Source organism: Nymphaea colorata, chromosome 13, assembly GCF_008831285.2.
Source record: "Nymphaea colorata isolate Beijing-Zhang1983 chromosome 13, ASM883128v2, whole genome shotgun sequence".
Taxonomy (NCBI): Eukaryota; Viridiplantae; Streptophyta; class Magnoliopsida; order Nymphaeales; family Nymphaeaceae; genus Nymphaea; species Nymphaea colorata.
The window spans coordinates 5,777,628-5,799,425 of NC_045150.1; the positions used below are offsets into that span (position 1 = coordinate 5,777,628).

General features: G+C 39.7%; 2 protein-coding genes and 1 pseudogene across 2 annotated transcripts; 1 reads left to right on the plus strand and 2 right to left on the minus strand.

Annotated features, from left to right (window-relative positions):
* Positions 1-6,243: 6,243 nt before the first annotated feature.
* On the minus strand, positions 6,244-7,471 carry LOC116266585 (NDR1/HIN1-like protein 26). Its single transcript, XM_031647848.2, has one exon. It carries the CDS (start codon positions 7,221-7,223, stop codon positions 6,453-6,455), a length of 771 nt encoding a protein of 256 aa, XP_031503708.1. The 5' UTR covers positions 7,224-7,471; the 3' UTR covers positions 6,244-6,452.
* Positions 7,472-9,503: 2,032 nt separating this feature from the next.
* On the plus strand, positions 9,504-14,244 carry LOC116267034 (guanosine nucleotide diphosphate dissociation inhibitor 2-like; annotated as a pseudogene).
* A 5,526-nt stretch (positions 14,245-19,770) lies between these two features.
* On the minus strand, positions 19,771-20,541 carry LOC116267267 (uncharacterized). Its single transcript, XM_031648896.2, has one exon. It carries the CDS (start codon positions 20,539-20,541, stop codon positions 19,771-19,773), a length of 771 nt encoding a protein of 256 aa, XP_031504756.1.
* Positions 20,542-21,798: the final 1,257 nt, after the last annotated feature.

The window sequence follows — 21,798 nt, forward strand, 5'->3', positions numbered from 1 at the left end:
TCTTCATACGTTGGGACATGAACACATTCTCATGTAAAACACCATGAAGGAATGCATTTTTAATCTCAGGTTGTGGATTTCCCAATGTGTGATATGAGAGCAACACTTAGCACTTAGTTGCTGGACGAATTACCGGAGCAAAGGTTTCATGGAAGTCCTTCAATTTGAGTGAAACCCTTGGCGACGAGTGCTTGCATTTCTTCATCCATGGCTGCTTTCCAACTGTGATGGGTGAAAGCTTCTGTGATAGATTTTGATTCCTTTGGAATGGCAGGATGATTAGTGGCCAGGAGAGTATATTTTGGACATGGTTTTTGGATCTCATTCATGCATCTAGTGATGATAGTTCTGACCAAATCTGGCTTTTTTTTGTGTTTCAGCTGAAGTCCTTTGCTCGCTAGAAATATTTTCTGTTGGAGTTGGAATTTGCCACATCCTCGTTAATAGGGAACTCATTTGATGGAGAAACACTTGGATTTGGACCATAATTATGACATAGTGTAGAATTAATGGTGGTGCCAAGAGGACCCATTGGACTTGTGTCATGTGGTTGAGGGCATTGATGTCTGTCATCTTCTCCTAATCCAACATGTGAGTGACGAGAAGGGCCAAAGGCCATAGGAAAACCTTGATGTTCTTGTCATATTGACACTGAATAAATTTATGAAATTGTTGGAAAATTTCAGGAAATCAGATTTGTTTTTGAGTGGGTAAAGCCATGTGAATCGACTATAGTCATCTATAAAAATTACATAAAACCGAAGGTCTATATATTCAAACGAGTTTATAGTTTGTCAAGCCTTAATCGAGTCGAGCTCGAGCTCAACACGTAACGATGAATATGAATTCTATTCAAACGAGTGTGTCGAGCTGTAATCGAGTCGACCTCGAGTTCAACACATAATGATGAATATCAATTCTATTCAAACGAGTTTGTCGAGCTTTAATCAAGTCGAGCTCAAGCTCCACGTAACTGCCGAGTCAAACTCAAGCTACTTCCACGGAGCTATTCTCGAGCTTGAGGTTTCATTAGTCGAGCCAAGCTCGAGCTGACTGAAATCAGGCTCGACTCAGCTTGTGTTCCCTCCTAGTCCTGCCCAACCACCGAACTAGTTCTCATCCTTAGCCCTAAGTTTAGATTGAACCACTGGGTCCAGAACCCCGATCAAGATCCAAATAGGGCTCTTACTCTTGTTTTTTATGATTTTGTGCCAATAATCAAATCCAGTCCTCTGGGTGGAGCCAAAGTTAATGGCGATGGCTTCAAGCAACATAAGAAGACCAAGTCCCACATTAACCGAAACAGACTGTTGACGGGCTTGCCTTGTTTGGGACCCAAGTTGGTCAGGAATCAATAAACGCACTCCCTTAGAAAATCTTTGCAAAGCTGAAAGATTCCAACCCCAAAAGAATGATGCAGGACCAAAGCATAAAAAGAAAAATTCAATCACAACTTGGGTTTGTTTGTTAGCTTTTTTTTTTTTTTTTTTTTGGGGGGGGGGGGGGGGGGGGGGGGTGGGACTAATTATAGTATTTTTACGTTTCATTTATTGTTGTTTCACTTGGATCCAAATTCACGGGTTCCATTTCTTTGCACTGTTTAAGGACGACTAAGACTTTATTTGTAATCAGTTTTTTTGGTTAAATGGATGAAACCCTAATGGCTATTTTGCATTTCTTTTTCTTTTTCCGTTCTCTTGGTATTTCTTTTGTTTAACCTCACATTAGTTAGGCGTTGATGGTGAATTAGAGGAGGAATCCTCTTTTCCTTTTTCTTTGTCGCTGCATCAGTGAGCTGTTGGTTTCTGAATTAAATTTCAGATTCAGCAACAGTTCTAACTTTTTGTAAATTGGTGAAACTTTGAAGTCCCCCTTTTTCCTTGTTCACGACGCTCGAAAGTTGGAACGACCAGACGGGGGGAAACCACTCGGCACAACCTCTGCTCTCGTTATCCAGCTTACAGGATACAGATGGGGAAATAATAAACAATTTCTCTCATACTTCCCTTCTTCAAAAAAATTGATCCTGCTGCTGTTTCTTCTCACACTTAAATACTGTTTTCCCAAATCCATATTTCTTCAGTCCATGGTTTTGACTGGATAAAAGCATAACTAAGAGGCAAACCTAGAGATATCAACCCATGAGTGTGAAGACTATATCAGTTACAGAAGATCAAGCCCAAATACTTTTGCCGATTAAAGCTATTCCACAAAATTTCCACTTGTTAAAGAAATACTGAACAATGAGATCACCAGATAGAAGAGCTTCACTAAAAGACCGGCGTAAGTTCGGCATCATGCACATGCAAGTGTCAACATTTAACGCAAGAAGTGCCTTTTGGCATTATGATCTCACTGCCTTTTAAAAGGAGAGACCCCAACCCTATGTTTGACGTCAGATTGGTCGCCTCACCTCAATCACTTTTGTAACAGGAAGTGAATCGTGATTCAGGCCCACTTTCAGTTATCGAGATTTAACCAAAAGATTTCCTTCAAATGAACTAGCAGGATTATATACAGCAAGCGTCAACAGACCCTCGAGACGCGCAAGACAAAACATCCGCTTCAAGCAAATCAAAGCACCCAATAGAAAAAATGCTCACAGGATGCAATATATATGCACCAAACGCATAACTAGCAACCAGTAAAGAAAACTTCAACAAAGAGTATACTTTTGCTAAAAAAAAGTGTGCGCGCGTATAAACACATTATATGCATAAAGCATACAGTCAAGCTCTACCATATGCAACGGAGGTCAAAGAAGAAACCAATTGCAACTAGAGTTGATTCAGTTGGTTGTATATCCTTCGATAAGGACGAGGGCCTCTCACACTCTCTAGAAGCAAAAACACAAGTTAAAGTTTATATTTTCCATAACAAAAGCAGTGAATCAACTTTCTAAAAGCCATGTGTTCTCACTTCAACCAAGCAAAAAAAATACCGAGAAAAAAAAAAAAAAAAAAAAAAAGACTCCAGGTAATATCCAAGGGCCGCACAGTATAACTATTTCCAAAAACCATAAAACCAAAACTTCTGCAGAAATGTCTCCATCGGAACTGTAGATTAACTCGGACCAACAGAGCTAGGGTTATAGTTGAAGCAGTCAGTAGAAAACCGAAATTACTAGCTGTGGTAGGTGTAAAGGAACTAAATGAGATACGTTCATACATACGTTTATAAAGAGGACATATGGTTTATGGAAGCAATGTAGTCAAAAAAACTAGGCAGGCCTAGTGGGTGGGCATTCAAAGAGGAACTGGTGCCTAGGCAGGGGCTAGGCCAGGAAAAGTAAGAAAAAGAAGAAGAAGAAAAGGGCAGAAACAGGTATTTGAGTCCCTGTTAACATGCATCTAGGTACTATAGCATAGTCAGAAAGGTGGCCGCTGAGGACCTAGGGGCCTATGTTCACTTTTCATTACACAGCATGGAAGATAAGAACACAAAGCTCGCTCATTCATTCCACAACAGGGTAGCTACATTCAAGAATATAACAGCAATCAAAAGCTACCCATATGGTAACATTTTGTGATGGCCACTACCATACAGTCACAAGCTCAAACAATCAATAAACACTCAACCTAAACATACAATATAAAACCTCCAGCCTAATGGAATGCTACAAGAGCTAGCTTCTGATCAGGTGAAAGATGGAAAAAGAAATGGAGTCATGCTCCATAGATGTACTTGCTTCTGCCTTCTTCAGACTTCTTCTATGGTCATTGAACCTCTCTTTCCATGAATAGCCACAAAGCCATTCATGATGCACTATATGAAAATGAACTTTTTCAAAGGCACACATAAGAATTAGAAACGAAATATACATGCTGCTTGTGAAAAAGACACTGTGTCCACCCCAATGTCCCATACTGTTGCTCTAGCCTATTTTGTCAAAAATATACTAACAAGATGATTCCACATGTTAGAAAAAATCAAGAAAATATTAAAAAAATTCAGAAAAAAAAATTGAAAAGTCAGGAAAAACATGTCCTATATAAAAAACTCACCACACACATAATGAACATTCATGATTCATCATTCATAGGTAGCTAGATAATATAATAAGTGTGAACTTTGAAGTATTTTACATCACATCAAAACATAATCTGCAGTCCTTCACCGTCAAATGAGAATTGAAATGATGTTTATGATTAAGTAACATTATTATCATTATCAATGGATACAAGAATCATTGTCTTCTTCATCTTCATCCACATCCCTTCAAGGTGGTGATTTCTCCATTAAGACAACAATTTCTTGGCGATTTTTTTTTAAATAGAGAAAACACACCCCATCACAACTCTTAGAAATGTTGAAATTGAAAGGGGAGAGATTTTTTAAGAAAATCTCAACAAAAATGGGCATCAAACCCTTTTTGAAAAACAGAGCCATATTGTAAGACAGAGCCAGTACAAGCAAGATACACATGCATTTTGTGTATTCCTATCATATGGTTTTTCCAACCTACAATACATATTGTATCGTACAATACAGAATAACACTCAGCACCAACGCTATGAACCAAAAATGCTCTCTCTCTCTCTCTCTCTCTCTCTATATATATATATATATATATATATATATATATATATATATATATATATATATATGTGTGTGTGTGTGTGTGTGTGTGTGTGTGTGTGTGTGTGTGTGTGTGTGTGTGTGTGTACATATACATACATATATATACACACACACATGTACATTCATGTATTTAGGAAATGATCTTTCTGAATTGGAAAAAGACTATCAAACTTGCTACAAGCCAAATCCATGACCAAGTCGAAACACAGTAATCTGACTTTATGGGTCCATCTCGATCAAAACCATGTCCACTTAATTTGCAAGAACCAATAATTATTGGATTGAGATTTTTACAAACCAGTTTTATTTAATATGCTAAGCAATAAATCACATGGGCACTTTAGTAAGGTCCCCCGTATGTCATACCCCTGCCACTATATCGATACAATCACACGGCAAAGCAGGTACTTGAATACACTTGATCAGTTTTTGGATAGAAACTGATCCAAACAAATTACTTTTACTTGATTTAATTTGTTTTCTAACTCAGTTGCCTTTTTGTTTTAAAGTGTTATTGTCCATTAACATGTACTATTTCTATTTATATCACTTGTTCAATTAAATATTGTTTTCACTTTGAAATTTTTGTGGTACTTTGTACTTTGTATGTATACATATGTATACCCTATCGTACCGCATATCCACATTTTCTAAAGGTGTTGTACCTGACTCCACATTTTCGTACCCGTACCCATGTGGCTTAGGCTAAGCATATTTAAGGACCATCTGATTGAAAAACAAAATAAACAGGGAAAACTAGAAAAATTGTCTAGGGGGGGCAAGTGGTGTATAGGATGAAACAGCCTACAGGCAATCAGGCATAGATTGCAAAAGAACAAGGGAAAGCAAAACAATCCTTCCATTGTTTGTAACACGTTCAAGAGTACACAAAATTAACTCCAAAAAGAATAACAGTCCACCACTAGCAATTTTTCAATAGCAAATTATTCAAGGAAGAAAAACTGCTTGTCATCAGTTATTGTAATGCTTCAACAGTTTCAAGGGAGCCATAACTTATTACAAAAGATTTTGAAAGAGGAAAGTCAAGCTTTATTGTGAAAGAAAGAGGGGGGCGGGCATGTCTCCACAAAATAAAGAAATGATATGGCAATTTTTCTTTCAAAATTTGAAGGGAAAGTGGGCCCGTAGAATATCGCATTTCTCACAACCGAGAACAATGGCATGGAGCATATTTCAAGCTCCATCATATTCTAAAATGCTTGGCTGATGCATACTTGCGAAATGGGCCACGGATGCCAACCATAAATCAAAGTCGTTGAACCATATGCAGCATCATCTTTGACCAAATGAAAACCTAACACATACGTTGCCTTTTTTTTTGAGAGGTAACGGCTATGGATGTGAGCACCAGTGGGAACCAGGCGAACAAATTTTTCTAAGAATTATGAAGATTTTCATTCTTAACAAATTTTGAGAGGGTTATAGTACTTCTATGATTTTCTTTGTGTGTGTGTGTGTGTGCGTGTGTGTGTGTGTGTGTGTGTGTGTGTGTGTGAATGTTGGAAATGGTCAATCAAACCTACTAGCAAGAAAGAATTCCGAATAGCTGAGTAAATATCAGAAGCAACATGTAACGGCAGAAATAGCTGAGTAAATATCAGCGAGGAAATCCTATGCTTAACACTGGAAAACGCAAGAACGAAGAAGCAAGACTTTCCTAGTTATCATTCACAAAAACATAGAATTCTATATCCGAATAACCATTCATGCGAAGTGGAGTAAAAACATCACAACCACAAAAAAAAAAGACAATCAGCAAGGCTGAAATACAGTTCATACAAGTGTCGGGTTCATCTCGGTCAATCGTCCGTACACGGAGCACAAGGCGCGCAAGAAGCAGGACACAGAACTCACATGTACACGGAGCAGCCACTCGGCGACTTCAAGGTTCCTTCAGTCCCATTAGTTGTCGATCTTGGAAAATCGATCTCCACGTCGTTGCAGCGGACATTCAATGACCTCCACCGCGTGCGCCAACCGCCGGACTGGAATTGCACGACCGACAATACGAGGAACCTGAAGTGTACCTGACCTGCGCTTCGTTCAGAAGCCAACTTGCCGCTGTCGGAGACGAACGCCGAGACAGCAGCAAACTTGGCCGTGAGGGTTGTGTTACTTTTCTTTTCCAGCTGGAAAGGAGAGAGGGGCGTGTCAGCCAATTTGGCTTCGTTGTATAAGACCAGCGCCTCGATCCTGCCGTAGGAGACCGCCATCCTCTTGTCCCTGTTGTCGACGGCGAAAGTTACATCCCAATCGGCGGTCAATTGGCCGCCAGAAATGTTGAATTGGCGGACAGTGACGGAGTTGACCGAAAAATTGGGTATCTGCGGCCGAAAGATAAGCCAGATGATGAAAAAAACCGCACCCACAATGAGGAAGATGGCAATCGTGGCGATGATCAGCCGCCGAAAGAAGGGCGACGTGCTGTAGCCCCCAGATTCGCCGTAATAATATGCCTGGTTCGGCGGAGGAGGTGGAGGTGGCGGATAATACGATGGCGGGTAGCCGGAAGGAGGGTAGCCATTGGAGGCTGGGGCATACGACTGCGGCGGTGGGTACCCGGCTGGGTACTGGCTGGAGGCGGCCGGATAGCCGGTAGCGGGCTTCTGTTGCTCCGCCATTCTTTGGGGCTCCGTCAAGTCTCGATGCCGGACGGCTAGCGCTTTCTTCTCAGGCAAGTTTGGAGAAGTTCTCCCTCCTTCGCTGTCTTGGGTAGAGAGCAGCGAGGAAGAAATAAACTAAGAAAAAAGAGGGAAAGAGTCAAGAGTACAGAGTAAAGGCTCCCGGCTTAATGAGGCGCGTGTAAGACGCGTAAAGATCGGGATTTTCCAGGCGGGCGTCATCCATCGCCCTCACCGCGTTGAGCGTTTGGCCCAGAACCAATTTCCTTTTCTTGTTCTTTAATCGGTATCAAGCTCTACCATATGCAACGGAGGTCCAAGAAGAAACCAATTGCAACTAGAGTTGAATCAGTTGGTTGTATATCCTTTGATTAAGGACGAGGCCCTCTCACACTCTCTAGAAGCAAAAACACAAGTTAAAGTTTATATTTTCCATAACAAAAGCAGTGAATCAACTTTCTAAAAGCCATGTGTTCTCACTTCAACCAAGCAACAAAAAACTCCAAGTAATATCCAAGTGCCTGCACAGTATAACGATTTCCCAAAACCATAAAACCAAAACTTATCCAGAAATGTCTCCATCGGAACTGTAGATTAACTCAGACCAATAGAGCTGGGGTTATAGTTGAAGCAGTCAGTAGAAAACTGAAATTACTAGCTGTGGTAGGCATAAAGTAACTAAATGAGATAGGTTCATACATACGTTTATAAACGTTTATAAAGAGGACATATGGCTTATGGAAGCAATGTAGTCAAAAAAACTGGGCAGGCTTAGTGAGTGGGCATTCAAAGAGGACCAACTGGATGTCAAGAAACGTAAGAAAAAGAAAAAGAAGAAGAGGGCAAGAAAAGGTATTTGAGTTCCAGTTAATATGCATCTAAGCACTCAGAAAGGTGGCAGTTGAGGACCTAGGGCCCTCATGTGCACTTTTCAGCATGAATGATAAGAACACAGAGCTCCTTCATTTCACAATAGGTAGAAGAGGGCAGAAAAAGGTATTTGAGTCCCAGTTAACATGCATCTAGGTACACACAGAGCTCGCTCATTCATTCCACAATAGGTAGGGGTGCACAACGAGTCGAGCTACTCGTGGATGAGTTCGAGCTGTATAATTAGTTAAACGAGTTGAGCTCGAGTCAGTGAGTCGACTCGTTTAACTAATCGAGTTGAGTTCGAGTTCATTCAATTACACTCATTAAAGCTGGACTCGCCTCGAATGTGTAATTGACTCGGTTTTTAAAAACTGGTTTCCAAAAGGGTCTCAGGCGGGAAACCGTCTTAAGTTTTCATTTTCTTTTTTCTTTTCCCTCTCTCCGTCTCGAAACTTCTTCTTCTCTCCATCTCTTGTTTTGTAACTTTTCCCCCATTGCAACCGTAACGAAGATCTTCTGCCCCCCGCGGCCGCTTCAGCCTTCTCCCTTCAGCCTTCAGCCAAAGGTTCCTGCCTGTGCATGCAGCAAGGAGGGCAAGTTTCCTTGGCATTTTTGTTCTTTTCTTTTTTCCCGTGCTTTGTCGGAAGATATTTCATATGTTTTCTTTATGCCCAGCCCTAATGCTGCTTTCCACAGTAATAAAGTAACAATGAAATGTTGTTGTGAGTTGCAGAACATCCTACCGCCGACTTGTCCGTGCCTGGAGCGTGTGGGTAAGTGCTCGAGTGTCAGTGTGTGGGTATTTGGGCGAGGAAGGTCACTACCTGTGCTTAGGTGAGTCTCTGCGAACCTTTTATTATTGTAAGTTCTCTTCGTAAAGTCTATTTTGATGAACGAGTGTTTTATGTTTTGACTCTTTTGAGCATTTGAGCATGGTGGTACTGGTTGTTCGTGTCTGTTGGGGACTGCCGGTTTCTTGGCTGATTAGCCTGCTGTAAAAAAATTTCTCCGGAGTTAGACCAACTTCGATTTACAATTGGGGATAGAGATAAACATCAAAGTCTTATAATCAATAGTAGCCAAAAGCACCCAACAACGACGTCTTGCCAAACTAATTCATCCTTTTCCTTTTCCCACTCACTGCTAATTCATCCTTTTCCTTTTCCCATTCACTGCTTGATCCTGTTGGAAAGGGAAAGAAATACCAACAAATCGTCTAACAATCCGGTGGAATAAGGCTTTTTTTATAGGGTGGTATCTGAAAGGAAGCAGTAGAAAACAGTTCCACAGGAAAATCAGTACTAGTGGAAAATCAGGACACGCCTTGTTGCCTGAAGGGGAGTAGAGATTTTGGTCAGGCACATGGTTTTGAATCCCTTTGTTGGGGAAAACAAGTCATAAGCGTGGATGATGAAAAGTGTGAAGTGCAGTGGAAAAGATGCAACCTTCCTTCCACTGTTGTCAGTATTGGTTTGCGCTATGATACCTGCTGTGAATTGATATTGACAACACTATCTCAAGCAACAATGACAAGTCGAAGCTTCACATGAAGCACATCAACAATGTTCGTGAATTGCAATGTTCACTGAAATATATTGATAAATAAGTGAGTGGCCTCAAATTTAGAATTTTTACTTTCTATTTGTTATTCAAAGCAATTAATAAAACTTTATAAACATATAATAAACCAAAAAACGCTTTATAGTTGAACTCATGTATCGGCCAGCATCTGTGCAGTTATGGGGGACTAAGTTCAGGCTTTGTTCTTGTTAGCTTTATGCAGAATCTTTGGCACGCTTTCAAGGGGGTTCACCTTACATTTATCCTCTGTATGGACTGGGAGAGCTTCCCCAGGTTTCTCTCAATTCTTAACTTGCAAATTTTTAAGTTCTTCTCTTAATGCTTAGCCATATTAAATTAACAAGATATGTAGGCATTTGCTCGTTTAAGTGCTGTGTATGGGGAACCTACATGCTGAACAAGCCTGAGTGCAAGGTACTCGATCTTTCTTCCGCTAATGTTGAGACGCTGAAGTTTGGTTTAAACTGACATTTGATAATCATAAGAACCTAGAGGACCAACTCCCTGAACTTTGCCCTGTCAGGAATTATAAGCAGAGATGCAGCAGCCCTTGTCATTTTTTTGTTTTCTCTTTAAAGTATATGCTGTGTTGATATATTTCTTATGTATTCTTGTTGTTCAGATTTTGTGTTGATACCTTCTCTGGAATTTTGATTTCCTTTTCATATTTAGCAAAGATCTTTTGTTATATATAAGAATGTTCATGAAATAGGTAAAAATAAAATTCGTTAGCTAGCCATGAACCTTTAAAAAACTAACTAACATATGGTACCTTTTGCAGGTGGAATTTGATGAAAGTGGAAAGGCCTTTGGCGTGACATCTGAAGGTGAAACTGCTAAGTGCAAGAAAGTTGTATGGATCCATCTTATTTACCAAACAAGGTAAACATTTTCCAGCATCCAGTCTCAGCTTTTTGCTTCAAGTTGTTTTTTCTTTTTCATGACTGACTTTTAATTACCATTTTTTGAATTTAATAGGTTAAAAAAGTTGGGAAGGTTGCCCGGACTATTTGTATAATGAATCATCCCATTCCAAATACAAATGAGTCACACTCAGTACAATTTATTCTGCCTCAGAAACAGCTTGAACGCAAATCAGACATGTAGGCATTTAACTTTTGAAGTGCTTGTGACACCAGTTGCCGTCATTATATGTTTTCAGCAATATTTATTTCGGCTGCATGTCCAAGTTTTTTACTTGTTTCATTGTTTGTCTACATTTTTAGCTGGAGTTGCTGTTCTTCAGCAATACTCCACCTTTAGATTCTCAAGTTCGGTTTGTGGATCACTGGCCTAACCATAAGCAATGAAGATTTTGTAACTCTATTGTCCATCAGTAAAAACATTTTCATCAAGTGCAAGGTCAACACTGATCACACACTCTAGGGCCAAGGAGATGGTTAAACTGTAAATGGTTGCATGGTAGAGTCGGAAAGCTTTCCCTTAAGAGTGTTAGTTCCATTATTTCACCAATCACTGAAAATGACTTTGATATTGATGCGTATAACTTATTCTTATGTTGGTTACAGGTATCTCTTCTGTTGCTCCTACTCTCACAACATAGCACCAAAAGGAAAATATGTTGCTTTTGTTTCCACGGAAGCTGAGACTGACAATCCAGAGACAGAACTAAAGCCTGGCATTGATCTTCTTGGACCAGTTGAGGTGACCTTTTTTGATACTTATGATAGATATGAACCTGCTAATGACTTTGCTAGCGATCATTGCTTCATATCCACTGTGAGTAATCCTTCTTCTTTGGGAGTCATCCACTTGGACCTAAGTTTTTAAGACCTGCTCTATCCATTGCCTACACTTTGGGAAATAAATTTTATTCTTTTCAAACCTATACTTGTTTTCTTAGAAGTCAAAAACGATAATTGATGCTTTATGCAGAGCTATGATGCAACAACACACTTTGAGTCAACAATGCACGATGTGCTCAGGATGTACACTGAGATAACTGGAAAGGTATCCTTTTTAATTTTTTAGAAAGCTGTCCTGCACGCTTTCTGGTTTTCAAGTTAACAAACGAGGAGAAGATATAATTGTAAAAGCATTAAACAGGGCAGATGTAATCTCGGTGCTTCACGATGTACACTGAGAGGGCGTTTGATGGTTACAGGACACGCGTGTTCTGTTTTATTGATTTTTCATCAAACACCGTCCGCAGAACAGGATGGACATGACGAACAGTTGGACAGGGACTATAAATTATTCTCTGTTCCATGCTGTTCCGAGCTAACCCTCGGTACAGCGTGGAACAGAACAGCCTCCCACCCCCGATCGGCCCTCGCTTTCTCTCCTCCTCCTCCTCCGTCTCTGTGGTGAGCTGCTCACCCTTTCTCTTTCTCTCCTTCTTCTCCGTCTCTGCCCCCGAGCTGCCCTCGCCCTTGTCGAAAGATCGCTGTATATTTAAGCTGCGAAATCTGTCACCGATCAATCTAGTTTGCCCTCCATCTCCTTCGTCTTCGGCGTTCCTGCATCTTATGTTATCATCTTCCGCAAGGAAAAGAAGGAGGATGAGTTCTACAGGAGCCAAGGGCGGGCATGGGAAACTGAAGTCATCGAAGAAGGCCAGTCTGCAATTTCCGGTGAGTAGATCGCCCGATTTCTCAAAGCCAAAAAGTATGCTGAGCGAGTCGGTGCGGGTGCGCCTCTCTACCTCTTTGCCATGCTCGAGCATCTCTTAGCCGAGGTATTGATTAAAAGGAAGTTATGATATTCGTTTCTGATTATATGTCCTTTGTTCTATCTGATGATTCAATCTGGGGTTTTCGTTTTTAAATATGTACCTATGTTTTCTTTTCATTCTTCCAACGGTTGTTTTCCCCTCTTTCCCGTCGTCTTCCCTCGAGTGAGTGACTATTGCCCCTAAAACCGATGAAAGAAATGGCTGTTTCTATTTCCAGTTTGTCTTTCGGTTGTAGTATTTGGTTTCCCCTTTTAGTATGTGTTGGTGGAGAACGAAAAGGAGTCTTTAGTTGATGTTCTTAGTCTTGAACTTCTTCCTGAATTTTTCTTCCATCTGGAAAATAAAAGCGATCCCTTTTGGTCAGTTTTGTTTTTGCCTATTGTTTTTCTTTTGGAGATTTGTTCTATTTGGCAACATCACAATCTTTTCCTCTTCATTTTGTTTTGTTGTTCTCTGGATCTCAGATCATTGATGACCACATGGCGAGGACGGGGAGCAAAGCTGACCATCACCCCGACATGGTGGACGAGCTTCTAGCCTTTCTCGGAGATGTTGCCTCTGCAGGAACAGGGAATGCGCCGGATGAAGCTGCCCTCTCTATAAAGCTCACAAGAGATAACATCAAGGCCATAATCATGGTAATCTTCATCCCCCTTTCTCTCCTTCTCTCTCATTCTCTCTCTGCACAGAGCCACTTCGCTGTGGTGTATTTTTCTGCCTGAACTTTTTCTTTACATTTTCCGACTTAGTAATTATAAATATAAAAGGTCATGAATGAAAAGAAAGGGAAGCAAATTCATGGCTGGTTCAAAATTTTCAGTACGATTATGTTTTCTTCTTCATTTGATCATGCTTACGAAATGTTTGATGATGCATTAAGTACTAATTCATGGAATCATGGTGCTTGAGGCTCAAGTGTGGTTTATGCAAAGGGAGATCATTTGGTTTGAACGACTACCATTAACTATACATCCTTTTAACTATACATCCTTGAGATCCTTTTGTTGTGATTCTTGATACGCATAACCATACGGCCATACCTTTTATGTGTGCGTTTGTCTTTCCCTGTACGACATTATTTCAATTTCCTTTTGGAAAGTTCATAAAACGATTGAAATATGTGAACTGATATGTATAACCACTTTTGGTAAAAAGCAGCTCTCCAAAACCTGGAGCATACCAAGTCCTTGCTATATAAAAGTTACGTTCAGGATACCTATATGCAGTTTTATGTTTCTTACACCAAATGTCCTGAGTGCTGGCAAGTGTAAGCATGCATTTGGTAATTTGGTGTGCAGATACAACTTTTGACTTTTTGGAAGAATACATGATGACACCAGCCCCTCAATATTTCTTTTTCGATTATCAGTTTCTAGTTTGTATTTTTTGAGTCTGCTTCTAAGCATAAGCATGTGGTGAATGTGTAAGTAGGTGCTTGGAGGAAGGGGCAGAGGAGTTCATAGTGAAGCCGGTGAAGCCCTCTGATTTAAAGAGGTTGAAGGATTATCTTGTTGGGAAGAAGGTGGTGGAGCAAGTAGGAGTGGGGATTCAAGCTCAATCGTGCAAGAGGAAGTTGAAGGATTATTTCGTTACTGCCATGCAATGACCTTGACGTCATTTCCCCTGCATCACCCTCTTCATCGCAGCCTCCACAGAAGCTGGCGAGACTAGACTCTCAGTCAGCAACTGTTGACTCCTTACTGGCATAGAGAGAGAGGGAGAGAGAGTTCGAGGGAGAGCCGTGAGCAGTTATCTCTCTCTCTCTCTTCAGTTTTAATTTTGTAATGGCAATTTGAAGACTTACAAAAATCATGTAAAAAGGAAAATTAAGGTACCTTCAGACGGAATGAATAAAAAGTCTTCTTTTTTGGATATGTCTGCGTTGATTTTGTTTTTTATTTTTTTTCCCAGTTCATGATGAGGGCATATCTCAACTTCTCAATTTATGAGCTGGTATAATTCAACGAAGTTCTAGTACTTAAATTGTTCTCATCTATTGTTGTACTTCTAAACTGATAACGAAAGCACAAGCTATTGATGTACTTTGAAACTGTGGAGGTTATTCATCGTTCCTTGTTTTCGATATCTTAACTTCGTGCATAGCCTGCATTTATCTCATTATTGCACGTCAATTTAAAATGGCTTATAATTCTTATTCATACAGGTAAAAGTTGTTACTGATTATGCAGAAAGGACCTGTGCTGCCAGTAAGTTATTGCCATCCATTTTTCGTTGTTGTTCAGCAGCAAAACTGTAGAACCTTGAGGAATTTTAGTTTATGTATTTCAAGTCATCGTTCGCGTGGAGTCTGGTCCACTCATGGCATCATCCCAGACGGTTGGCCTTCTATTGGTGGGAAGGATGTTTGCCTACAAATCCTCTCATGTTGGAAGAAGGGGAGGAAGTGGCAGTCTATGGTTTCAAGCAGAAAGACTGCATTTTCATCGCTTAAGCTGTCTTGGTTTTGAGACAGCGAGAAGCTCAAGAGGAGAATTTGTTGTTGGAGTAGATTCAGTGTGAGCTGTTGTTTCATAGGGTTGCCTGTATTAAAATTGTCTTTGTTGAGCACATTTGAGGTGGATGCATGAATGTCAGTGTATTGAATCTTTTTGTCATATTCTGTTCATTGGAATGTTTGCATATTTTGAATTTAATTGGTAGTTGAAAAACTTTATACACATTTGAGTCTAACTTTCAAATTTAAATCCGAATCTGACCAGAATATTAAACGACATTATATATGCTTTTTTTAACAACACTTATGAAATATGAACTGCATTATATGTTTTTTTTAACAGCAGATTTTCAAATTATGTATGTACATATTGACGATATTAATGATTATTATTTGTTAGAATATTCATTTAAGAAGGAATTTGAATTTGATATTTCTTAAATTTGGAACATATCTCATTTTTTAATTGGATTACGATTTTTTTTTACATCCAAACCTAATTTGTTTAAGCAGTTTGATTGGTTAATTAGATATCTAATATGAATCTGGATTCATTGACATATTCCAATTTATATTAGATTGACATAAATAAAACAACAAAGTATCTGGTATTGCTGACAAAATTTCAATTTATCTTTTATAATTATAATTAGATTTGTTTATTAGCGAACAAACATTAGACAAGACGGATAGAATCGACTAAACAGAAATATGCAAAACAAACGCTGGATTAAAAGAACATATGGTGTTCTGTTCTTAAAATCATTAAACATTGGACAAAGAACGTCATTGTTCATGAGGACAGGACGTCCTGAGTATCCTGTTTCAATGGACAGCAATCAAACGACCTCTGAGATAACTGGAAAGGTATCCTTTTTAATTTGTACATCATTCAGTCTCCTGCTAAAAAATGTAAAAGCATTAAACAGGGCAGATATAATCTCAATGTCTGAGTTGTTAATATTTGTATAAGTTGTGATCTAGCATTATTCTTCCATTTAATGTGTATAAAGAAATTTCAGAAGATCTGACTCCCAACCAATATAATGTTTAATTTTGTCAACTCAAATAGGACCTCTTATTATTATTATTTTTTAAATTGAAGTTTTTTAAGGAAATCATAGGCAAAGAATAATTATGAGGATAAACATTAATGAGACATTTGATTTCCATGGTAACGAGTTAATCGAGCCTTAATCAAGCTCGATAAGGATTAAGGATGAGTACCAAACGAGTTTATTGAGCCTTAATCGAGCTCGAGCTCAACAAGTAAGGATGAGTAGTTTCAAACGAGTTTATCGAGCTTAATCAAGTCAAGCTCGAGCTTGACACGTGACTATCGAGTCGAGATCGAGCTAGCGTAGTCGAGCTATTTTCGAGCTCAAGTCAAGCCGAGCTCGAGGTCTTAGTCGAATCGAGTTCGAGCTGGCCGAGCTCGGGCTCGACTCGGCTCGTGTTCAGCCCTAACAACAGGGTAGCTACATTCAAGAATATAACAGCAACCAAAAGCTACCATATGGTAACATTTTGTGATGGCCGCTACCATACAGTCACAAGCTCAAACAATCAATAAACACTCAACCTAAACATACAATATAAAACCCCCAGCCTAATGGAATGCTACAAGAGCTAGCTTCTCATCAGGTGAAAGATGGAAAAAGAAATGGAGTCATGCTCCATAGATGTACTTGCTTCAGCCTTCTTTAGACTTGTTCTATGGTCATTGAACCTCTCTTTCCATGAATAGCCACAAAGCCATTCATGATGCACCATATGAAAATGAACTTTTTCAAAGGCACACATAAGAATTAGAAATGAAATACAAGGACACTGTGTCCACCCTATGCTACACGGACATGGCAGATTTGGTCACGTACCAGCGTCGACACTTCGACACGCCGATCCCGACATGCTTGGATACGTTTTGGATCGGGTCTGGGTCAGACACGATTCAAACCTCTTTTATAGCCCGACTTGAGTCTTAACTTTGATTTTTTTTTTTTACGTTTTCACCGTCCTCCTTTACCCTCGATGATAACCGGCGACAGCAGAGTTCTTCAATGGCGGGTGACGGCGACGGCGACGAGGTCCAGCGATCGACGGTGACATCCGGTGATGTCCGGCGGCAGCTGGCGACAGACAGGTAAGTGTTTTTTTTTCATTTCGATATTTCACAGCTAGGGTTTCATGCTTCATTTGGGTTTTTTTTTTGTTTGGGTTTTTCTTGCCGATTTGGGGATGTTTTCGTTTGAAGATTGGACGGTTAATCCGTCGATCTTCATCTTATTCTTCAATGCTATGTGCGATTTTGCCGATTTGGAGATTTGGGGATTTTGACGATTTGGGGATTTTGCCTTTGATGCTTTCTTTCTTATGATTTATGAGATTGTAAGAGTGAATTATTAATTTCATGTTTTTTTATTATCATTCTTAATTTTTTTGAATATAATATTCATTGTGTTTGTATATCCTAAAATTTTAAAAATTACCGTGTCTGCGTACCCGTATCCGTGTGACATAGTGTCCACCCCAATGCCCCATACTGTTTCTCTAGCCTATTTTATCAAAAATATACTAACAAGATGATTCCACATGGCAAAAAAAAATCAGGAAAAATATTTTAAAAATTCAGAAAAAAAAACTTGAAAAATCAAGAAAAACAGGTCTTATATAAAAAACTCACTACACACAACATTCATCATTCATAGGTAGCTAGATAATATAATAAGTCTGAACTTTGAAGTTATTTTACATCACATCAAAAATAATCTGCAGTCATTCACTGTCAAATGAGAATTGAAATGATGTTTATGATTAAGTAACATCAAGATCATTATCAATGGATACAAGAATTATTATCTTCTTCATCTTCATCCACATCCCTTCAAGATGGTGATTTCTCCATTAAGACAACAACTTCTTGGCGATTTTTTTTTAAATAGAGAAAACACACTCTATCACAACTCTTAAAAATGTTGAAATTGAACGGGGAGAGATTTTTTAAGAAAATCTGAACAAAAATGGACATCAAACCCTTTTTGAAAAACAGAGCCATATTGTAAGACAGAGCCAGTACAAGCACGATACACATGCATTTTGTGTATTCTTATCATATAGGTTTTCCCACCTATAAAACATATTGTATCGTACGATACAAAATAACACTCATCACCAATGCTATGAACCAGAAATGCTCTCTCTCTCTCTCTCTCTCTCTCTCTCTCTCTATATATATATATATATATATATATATATATATATATATATATATATATATAGACACACACACACACACGTACATTCATGTATTTAGGAAATGATCTTTCTCAACTGGTAAAAGACTATCAAACTCGCTACAAGCCAAATCCATGACCAAGTCAAATACAGTAGTCTGACTTTATGGGTCCATCTAGATCAAAACCATGTCCACTTAATTAGCAACAACCTATAATTATTGGATTGAGATTTTTACAAACCAGTTTTATTTAATATGCTAAGCACTAAATCACATGGGCACTTTAGTAAGGTCCCCGTATGCCATACCCCTGCCACTATACCGACACAATCACACGGCAAAGCAGGTACTTGGATACACTTGATCAGTTTTTGGATAGAAACTGATCCAAACAAATTACTTTTACTTGATTTAATTTGTTTTCTAACTCAGTTGTCTTTTTGTTTTAAAGTGTTATTGTTCATTAACATGGACTACTTTTATTTATATCACTTGTTCAATTAAATATTGTGGGCACTTTGAAATTTTTGTGGTACTTTGTAATTTGTATGCATGCATATGGATACCCTATCGTACCCCATATCCACATTTTCTAAAGGTGTTGTGCCTATCTCCACATTTTCGTACACGTACCCATGTGGCTTAGGCTAAGCATATTTAAGGACCATCTGATTGGAAAACAAAATAAACAGGGAAAACTAGAAAAATTGTCTAGGAGGGGCAAGTGGTGTATAGGATGGAGCAAGCAATGAGGCATAGATTGCAAAAGAGCAAGGCAAAGCAAAACAACATCCTTCCATTGCTTGTAACACGTTCAAGAGTACACAAAATTAACTCCAAAAAGAATAACAGTCCACCACTAACAATTTTTCAATAGCAAATTATTCAAGGAAGAAAAACTGCTTGTCATCTGTTATTTTAATGTTTCAACAGTTTCGAGGGAGCCATAATTTATTACAAAAGATTTTGAAAGAGGAAAGTCAAGCTTTATTGTGAAAGAAGGAGGGGGCGGGCATGTCCTTGCCTCCACAAAATAAAGAAATGATATGGCAATTTTTCCCGGAAAATGGTCCCGTAGAATATCGCATTTCTCACAACCGAGAACAATGGCATGGAGCATATTTCAAGCTCCAGCATATTCTAAATGCTTGGCTGATGCATACCTGCGAAATGGGCCACAGATGCCAATCGTAAACCAAAGTCGTTGAACCATATGCAGCATCATCTTTGACCAAATGAAAACCTAACACATACGTGGCTATGGATGTGAGCACCAGTGGGAACCAGGCGAACAAATTTCTGTAAGAATTATGAAGCTTTTCATTCTTAAGAAATTTTGAGAGGGTTATAGTACTTCTATGATTTTCTTTTTGTGTGTGTGTGCGGGTGTGTGTGTGTGTGTGAAAATGTTGGAAATGGTCAATCAAACCTACTAGCCAGAAAGAATTCCGAATAGATTATCATGTAACGGTCGAAATAGCTGAGTGGAGTAACGGTAGAAATATATCCGAATGACCATTCATGAGAAGTGGAGTAAAAACATCACAACCACACAAAAAAAACGATAATCGGCAAGACTGAATCATCACAAGTTTAAAATTCACATAGATTTGTGGTAGCCGCGGATCTTAGAGTACAAGTGTCGGGTTCATCTCGGTGAATCGTCCGTACACGGAGCACGAGGCGCGCAAGAAGCAGGACACGGAACTCACATGTACACTGAGCAGCCACTCGGCGACTTCAAGGTTCCTTCAGTCCCATTAGTTGTCGTTCTTGGAAAATCGACCTCCACGTCGTAGCAGCGGACATCCAACGACCTCCACCGCATGCGCCACCCGTCGTCCTGGAATTGCACGACCGACAATACACGAAACCTGAAGTGTACCTGACCTGCGCTTCGTTCAGAAGCCAACTTGCCGCTGTCGGAGACGAACGCCGAGACAGCAGCAAACTTGGCCGTGAGGGTTGTGTTACTTTTCTTTTCCAGCTGGAAAGGAGAGAGGGGCGTGTCAGCCAATTTGGCTTCGTTGTATAAGACCAACGCCTGGATCCCGCCGTAGGAAACCGCCATCCTCTTGTCCCTGTTGTCGACGGCGAAAGTTACATCCCAATTGGCGGTCAATTGGCCGCCAGAAACGTTGAATTGGCGGACAGTGACGGCGTTGACCGAAAAACCGGGTGTCTGCGGCCGAAAGATAAGCCAGATGATGAAAAAAAACGCACCCACAATGAGGAAGATGGCAATCGTGGCGATGATCAGCAGCCGAAAGAAGCGCGACGCGCGGTATCCCCCAGATTCGCCGTAATAATATGCCTGGTTCGGGTGAGGAGGTGGCGGCGGTGGATAATACGATGGAGGGTAGCCGGAAGGAGGGTAGCCATTGGAGGCTGGGGCATACGACTGCGGCGGTGGGTACCCGGCTGGATACTGGCTGGAGGCGGCCGGATAGCCGGTAGCGGGCTTCTGTTGCTCCGCCATTCTTTGGGGCTCCGTCAAGTCTCGATGCCGGACGGCTAGCGCTTTCTTCTCAGGCAAGTTTGGAGAAGTTCTCCCTTCTTCGCTGTTTTGGGTAGAGAGCAGCGAGTAAGAAATAAACCAAGAAAAAAGAGGGAAAGAGTCAAGACTAGAGAGTGAAGGGCCCCCGGCTTAATGAGGCGCGTATAAGACGCGTAAAGATCGGGATTTTCCAGACGGACGTCATCCATCGCCCTCACCGCGTTGAGCGTTTGGCCCGGACCACATTTCCTTTTTTTTTGTTCTTTAATCGGTATCAAGTTTTCTTTAATCGGTACTAATGAATGAAAATGTTTGATAAGGAGTTGGCGCAACGGTCATATGGGTCGAATTCATCTCATTTCGAATTCATGGGAACCTTGACTCTGTGTTGAAGAGTTACTGTAAGTTAAAAGCATGGTAAAAAAGGTACTCAAAAATAATAAAAGCATGGTAAAAAAGGCACTCAAAAATACTAAAAGTATTTTATATATCCTAAAAGGTCCTTTATTAATTGTTACTTTCAAAATAATTTGTCCCAAAACAAGTCAGCATTGTCACGATGTTTTGCTAATTTTTTGGGTAAGACAGTAACTATTGTCACATATGCCTTAAAAAAACAAAGTGTTTGATAAAAACTAAGCATGAAATGTTCATCCTATTCACCCGGAACATGAAAAAAAGATGCATCCAAAACATATATAAACATGTTTAACTTTTGAGAGTACTATGTAAACACGCTGAGGTCTAAAATTTTTTTCATATCAGCTCCTAATGTTTTCATATACAGTGTGGTTCAACACGGCTTATTACAGAAAGTGCTTTTTCTCTGAATTGTTTGGATGCCAAGATCTATGATGAATTATGTACGTTTATTGTTGGTATTATAAGACATTTATTTGTCATGCAAGTTCTTGGAAGCGAAGAAGGTGCAGGTATTACAAAGAGAGAAAATTCAAAGGGTAAGAAGACCCAATTGCCAAACTGATGTTGCTGGTGACAAGTCATTTATGGCTGCATTTATGAAGGTTGATCCGCGTGAGGATTGATGTTTGTGAATGAACTCAACGACCATTTTGACCTGTTTCATGCAACGATGTCGAGTCAAGTCTTTTTTTTTTTCTTTTTTTTTTTTTTAGAATAGCCAAAGCCATAGGACCCGTGAATTTGAGATCGTGCCATTTCCTTCTAAAAGAAGATCGCAACAATGGACGCGTCTTCGAATTTTAATGATTTGTTTTT

What these genes read in the sequence shown, in the direction of transcription:
- LOC116266585 (XM_031647848.2), bottom strand. Translation starts at nt 7,223, where the DNA reads ATGGCGGAGCAACAGAAGCCCGCTACCGGCTATCCGGCCGCCTCCAGC.
- LOC116267267 (XM_031648896.2), bottom strand. Translation starts at nt 20,541, where the DNA reads ATGGCGGAGCAACAGAAGCCCGCTACCGGCTATCCGGCCGCCTCCAGC.